General features: G+C 39.7%; 1 protein-coding gene across 2 annotated transcripts in view; it reads right to left on the bottom strand.

The window, feature by feature from the left end:
- Positions 1 to 2,150: 2,150 nt before the first annotated feature.
- TECRL (trans-2,3-enoyl-CoA reductase like) overlaps positions 2,151 to 6,026 on the bottom strand; it is a 136,229-nt gene continuing 132,353 nt past the window's right edge. For both annotated transcript variants that reach the window (XM_078002664.1, XM_078002666.1), the window contains one exon: positions 2,151 to 4,169. In XM_078002664.1, the coding sequence (XP_077858790.1) occupies positions 4,159 to 4,169 (11 nt within the window). In that variant the 3' untranslated portion in view covers positions 2,151 to 4,158. The remainder of the gene's footprint in view (positions 4,170 to 6,026) is intronic.

Below are 6,026 nucleotides of genomic sequence, written 5' to 3'. Positions count from 1 at the left end.
TACTCCCATGATTCCCATGCCTTCTTATAATCTTTTACCAAAAGCATATTCTATTTTAATTGCACGCCTTGCATGCAGAAGAACTGTTTTTATTTTTTTTGTTTCCAAAGTTTACTGAAGTCACATGAACTAAAAGGCATTATACTTTTTACTTTTCTGACAATACTTTACTTAAGCACCTACTATTTTTAAACCAATTAAAACTCTTTTACATTAAAAATTACACACAGAACACCTATAATACAAAGAAAGACAGGAGATCCTGTAGTTGTAAGATTTTTCATTTGCCAGTTTTTAAGTCTCTTTTTAAAGCATGCAGTTTTTATGGCCAAATAAGCAGGCGCAGCTGGAAGGTAAAAAAGACCCCCAAAATTAAGGGTATTGTTTTTATACCAGATCTTAGATTCCAAATACAAGGAACCAGCTCATCCCATGGAAGTTTTATCTCTCAGTGTAGGGTGGGAACATCTCCATACTGCCTAGGTGGCCAAGAGCATGCTTCTCTGATTCAAACATGAAGAGCTGAGTAGTTCCTTGGAACTGCCATTAGTTGTTCCCAAAATCATATTTCCTACCTAGTTATTACACATCAAAGTTCATTCATAATGTGAAGTAACTTCTGATACTTCTCAAAGTTAAAAACTTCGGATAATGCAATGCAAAATAGAGCAGAGCCTTAGATTTTGAGAGGGATCTATTCATTTTTAATTCCTGGGGATTTATAAAGAAAACAGAGTCCCCCCCACTGCCAAAACAGGGTCTATGGCTCCTCCTCTGTTTTTCTCAAGAAGCCCCAAGCTGTCAGAACTTGAATATTTGCTTTTAATTAAGCTGACTGTTAACCATAACATTCTAAAAAATGGTCAATATTTCTGGCTTTTGAATTTTACCAAATGTAACCTCCCAGGTGCTCAGAGAAAAGAAAATTCAAGATGTTTCATAGAGGGGAAGAGAATCAACAAATGATAAAGTTCACACAGATATAAACTCAAAAGGGACTCATTCCCTAAGCTAGGAATTGAACCCAGGCCATCGTTACAAAACGACAAAGCCTTAGCTGCCAAGCTACAGCATTGGTAGTTTCCATTTCTCTTCCTAGAAGGAGCCTAAAGCAGCCAGTTTTGAGCTTGCAAAGGCTTTTAACTGGTCAAGATAATTTTTAGAGCTAAATATGACACAAATCCCAAACTTCCTGTTCCCTGGACAACGGAGACCAAGAGAAAGTACCACCAAGTGGTGACAAGGTCGAACTCCCAAGGACATAACTGACCAGTTTGCTGCTTTGTCTTGAACAGCAGGCTTATAAGTGCCATGGGCCCACATTCTAACCTAAAGTACCTCTCTTTCTGATAGAAAGATATGGAAAGACAAATTCGTAGTACAGAGTACTACAGATTCACTACAACTTAAGACCAGCCTCGCAATTTTTTTTTTCTAATAAATCAAAACTTTAAAGAGGAGATAAACAGTGATTATTACCATTCATTTAACCAGTATGCATAGAGCAAGAAGGAAAGAGAAGGGAGAAAACCATTGCCTATGGTGGGGTGAAAAAGGTGAAATGCTTAGGGAGGCCAGAGAAAGATTCACCATTACAATGATGTTGAATTAAAAGTTCAGGCAGCTGCTTCTTGGTCGCTAAGGGATCTTGTCCAGCAGTTTCATCAGCTCTCAGGTTTTCCCTTTTTAGGGAGAAAAAGCTCCTATGTTTCATAACCCTATTTATGCCTAATTCTGTCACCTATAGCCAACAGCAAAGAGTACAAGGCAGATGAATTCAAAGAGAATAGCAGTTAACATCCCATAGCACCAGATCGGTTATTAGCAGAGAATGACTTTACTGAGAGGGAGGCCTCTAACCCCCTAAATCATAGGAAGAACACTAAACTTCCCAAGTTGGGCCTTGAACCAAGGTTTGGTCAAGAGGTCTTGCCTTTTACTGAGAGGAGCGTTTAACCCTCTCTGTTTTAGGAGAGACTCTAACTGCCCTAAGTTGGGCCTCTAACCTAATCGCAATCTTTATCTGGGTAAAAGCACCCCACTTACACAAAGTTGGCCAATTGGTATGCATAAATGATTCCCTTTTGGCTTTGCGGGCTGTATTACTTTGTTTTCACACTGCTGATAAAGACATAACCAAGACTGGGCAATTTACAAAAGAAGAAATTTAATGAATTCACAGTCTCATGGGGCTGGGAGGCCTCACAATTATGGTGGAAAGTGAAAGCGATGTCTCACATAGTGGCAGACAAGAGAAGAATGAGAATCAAGTGAAAGGGGTTTCCCCTTTTAAAACCATCAGATCTCATGAGACGTATTTACTCTCATGAGAACAGTATGGGGAAACTACTCCCATGATTCAGTTATCTCCCACAGGGTTACTCTCACAACTTGAGAGAATTATGGAAGTTACAATTCAAGATGAGATTTGGATAGAAACACAGAGTCAAACCATATTATTCTGCCCCTGGCCCCTCCCAAATCTCATGTCCTCACATTTCAAAATCAATCCAGCCTTCCCAACAGTCCCCCAAAGCCTTAACTCATCTCAGCGTTAACTCAAAGTCCATAGTCCAAAGTCTCATCCAAGACAAGGAAAGTCCCTTCTGCCTGTGAGCTTGTAAAATCAAAAGCAAGTTAGTTACTTCTGAGATACAATAGGGATACAGCCATTGGGTAAATACAGCTGTTCCAACTGGGAGAAATTGTTCAAATCAAAGGGGTTACAGGCTCCATGAAAGTCTGAAATCCAGCAGGGCAGACAAATCTTAAATTTCCAAAATAATCTTCTTTGACTCCATGTCTTACGTCTGGGTCACGCTGATGCAAGAGGTGGGTTCCCATGGTCGTGAGCAGCTCCACCCCTGTGGCTTTGCAGAGTACAGCTTCTCTCCTGTCTGCTTTCACAGACTGGCATTGAGTATCTGTGACTTTTCCAAGTGCATGGTGCAACCTATAGGTGCATCTACCATTCTGGGGTCTGGAGGACAGTAGCCCTCTTCTCACAGCTCCAGTAGATGACACCCCAGTGGACACTCTGTGTTGGTGTGCCCACCCCACATTTCCCTTTCCGACTTCCCTAGTAGAAGTTCTCCATGAGTGCTCCACACCTGCAGCAAACTATTGCCTGGACATCCAGGCATTTCCATACATCTTTGAAATCTAGGCAGAGGTTCCCAAAACTCAGTTCTTAAACTTATGTGCATTCATGGGCTAAACACCACATCAGGGCTGTCAAGGCTTGGGACTTGCACTCTCTGAAGCTATGGCTTGAGCTGTACCTTGGCCAATTTTAGTCATGGCTAGAGTGGTTGAGACACAGGGCACCAAGTCCCTAGGCTGCACACTGCAGAGACACTTGCCCCCACCCAAGAAACCATTTTTTTCTCCTAAACCTCTGGGCATGTGTTAGGAGGGGCTGCCACAGAGAACTCTGACATGACCTGGAGACATTTTCCCCTTTGGCTTTGTGATTAACATTCAGCTCCCCTTCACTTATGCAAATTTCTGCAGCTGACTTGAATTACTCCTCAGAAAATGAAATTTCATTTTCTATCACATTGTCAGGTTGTAAATTTTCTGTTTCCCTTTTAAAACTGAATGCCTTTAGAATCACCCAAATCAACTGTTGAACCCTTTGCTGCTTAGAAATTTCTTCTGCCAGATACCCTAAATCATCATCTCTCAAGTTGAACATTCCACAAATCTCTAGGGCAGGGGCAAAATGCTGCCAGTTTCTTTTCTAAATCATAATAAGAATCACCTTTGCTTTACTTCCCAAGAAGTTCTTCATCTCCATCTGAGACCACCTCAGCCTGGATTTCATTATTGAAATCATTATCAGCATTTTAGTCAAAGGCACTCAACAAGTTTCTAGGGACTTCCAAACTTTCCCACATTTTTCTGTCTTCTTCTGAGCCTTCCAAACTGTTCCAGCCTCTGCCTGGTACCCAGTTCCAAAGTCACTTCCATATTTTCAGGTGTCTTTTCAGCAGCACCTCACTCCCAGCACCAATTTACTGTATTAGTCTGTTTTCACACTGGTGATAAAGGCATAGCCAAGACTGGGCAATTTACAAAAGAAAGAGGTTTAATGGACTCACAGTTCCACGTGGCTGGGGAGGCTTCACGATCGTGGTGGAAGGTGAAAGGCACGTCTCACATGGTGGCTGACAAAAGAAAAATGAGAGTCAAGTGAAAGAGGTTACAAAACTGTCAGATCTCATGAGACTTTTTCACTACCATAAGAACATTATGGGGGAAACCACCCCTATGATTCACTTATCTCCCACTAGGTCACTCTCAGAACACAAGGGAATTGTGAGAGCTACAATTCAAGACGAGATTTGGGTGGGGGCACATCCAAACTATATCAGGATCTCTTTAATTTGGGTTTTTTTTTTTTGGGGGGGGGGTGCCAGAAATATGTTACTGGAAAGGGGTCCTGGTCCAGTCCTCTAAAAAGGGTTCTTGGATTTCACCCAAGAGATAATTCAGGGTGAGTTTGTGGAGTAAAGTTAAAGCATGTTTATTAAAAAGTAAAGAAATAAAAGAATGTCTGCTCTATAGGCAGAACAGCCCCAAGAACTGCTGGTTGCCCATTTTTATGGTTATTTCTCGGTTATTTCTTCATTATATGGTAAACAAGCAGTGCAATATTTATGCCTCCCATTTTTAGAGGATATAGGGCAAATTTCTGACGTCATCATGGCATTTATAAATTGTCATGGCACTGGTGGGAGTGTAGCAGTGAGGGTGACCAGAGATCACTCTCATCACCATCTTGGTTTTGGTGGGTTTTGGACAGCTTCTTTATTGCAACTGGTTTTATCAGCGAGGTCTTTATGACCTGTATTTTGTGCTGAATTCCTATCTCATCCTGTGACTTAGAATGCCTAACTGTCTGAGAATGCAGCCCAGTATGTCTTAGCCTTATTTCACACAGCCTTTATTCAATATGGTGTTTCTCTGGTTTAAACACCTCTGACAAATGCATGATATATCAAAACTTACGGGATGAAACAAAAGGTGTGTTTAGTAGAATATTTATTATAAAATAAAAAATTATAAATGTTAAAAATTAATGATTATTTGTACTTCATACCAAGAAAATTAGGAAGAAAAAGAAAAAAACAAAAAACAAAACAAAACAAAAAAACAGCAAATAAACCCTGAAGAAAACAAAGGGTAAGAAAGGATATAGTGAAATAGTAGAGATCAATGGGGTAGGGTAGAAAAATTAAATACCTATGCATAGCTATATGAATAATATTAATCTTACATTCTTTGAAAGAAAAAAGGAAAAAATAAATACAGGAGCAAATGCTTTATTCTATTTTTTGCAGCACAAAAATTTCAAAATTAATCTGTGCTGTACTATTAGAAATCACATTCATTTTTGAAGGAATTTAATGACTGCAAGGTAGCATGAGGCAGGGGACTCTTTAGGATGCTGGAAATTTTTTTGTTTCTGAAATAATTTGGATAGGCTTAGATCATAAAATTATATTTTATAATGTTAATAGAAAAACAAACTGTAAAATATTTCTAAGAAGTTTTTTTCTGAGCCAATGTGAGTGACCATTTTCAGGGAACAATCCTAAGAGGTTCTGAGAAAGTGTGTGTGTGGCACTCTGGTTACAATTTGGTTTTATAAATTTTAGAAAAGCAGAAATTGTAGGTAAAATAATAAATCAATACATGGAAGGTGTACATTGGTTCAGCCTGAAGAAGGGGAATATGTTCAAGCGGGGGCTTACAGGTCATAGATTGATTCAAAGGTTCTGATTGGTAATTGGTTAACAGAAATAAGCTTTATCTAAAGACTTGAAGTCAGTAGAAAGAAATGCCTGAGTTAAGATAAAGGGAGTTGTGGAGGTCAAAGCCCTTGTTATGCAGACGAAGTGCCATAAAGCCATCAAGCTCTCTGTTAATCTCTCCTAGATCAGGAAAAACATAGAAAGGGAACACCTGGCTGCAATAATGGAGATTCTCTACTAATGCAATTTTCTCCCACAAAAGAGGAC

The sequence above is a fragment of the Macaca mulatta genome, chromosome 5, assembly GCF_049350105.2.
Source record: "Macaca mulatta isolate MMU2019108-1 chromosome 5, T2T-MMU8v2.0, whole genome shotgun sequence".
Classification (NCBI taxonomy): Eukaryota; Metazoa; Chordata; class Mammalia; order Primates; family Cercopithecidae; genus Macaca; species Macaca mulatta.
The sequence above is the reverse complement of the archived record's forward strand: the minus strand, read 5'-3'. Positions and strand labels throughout refer to the sequence as shown.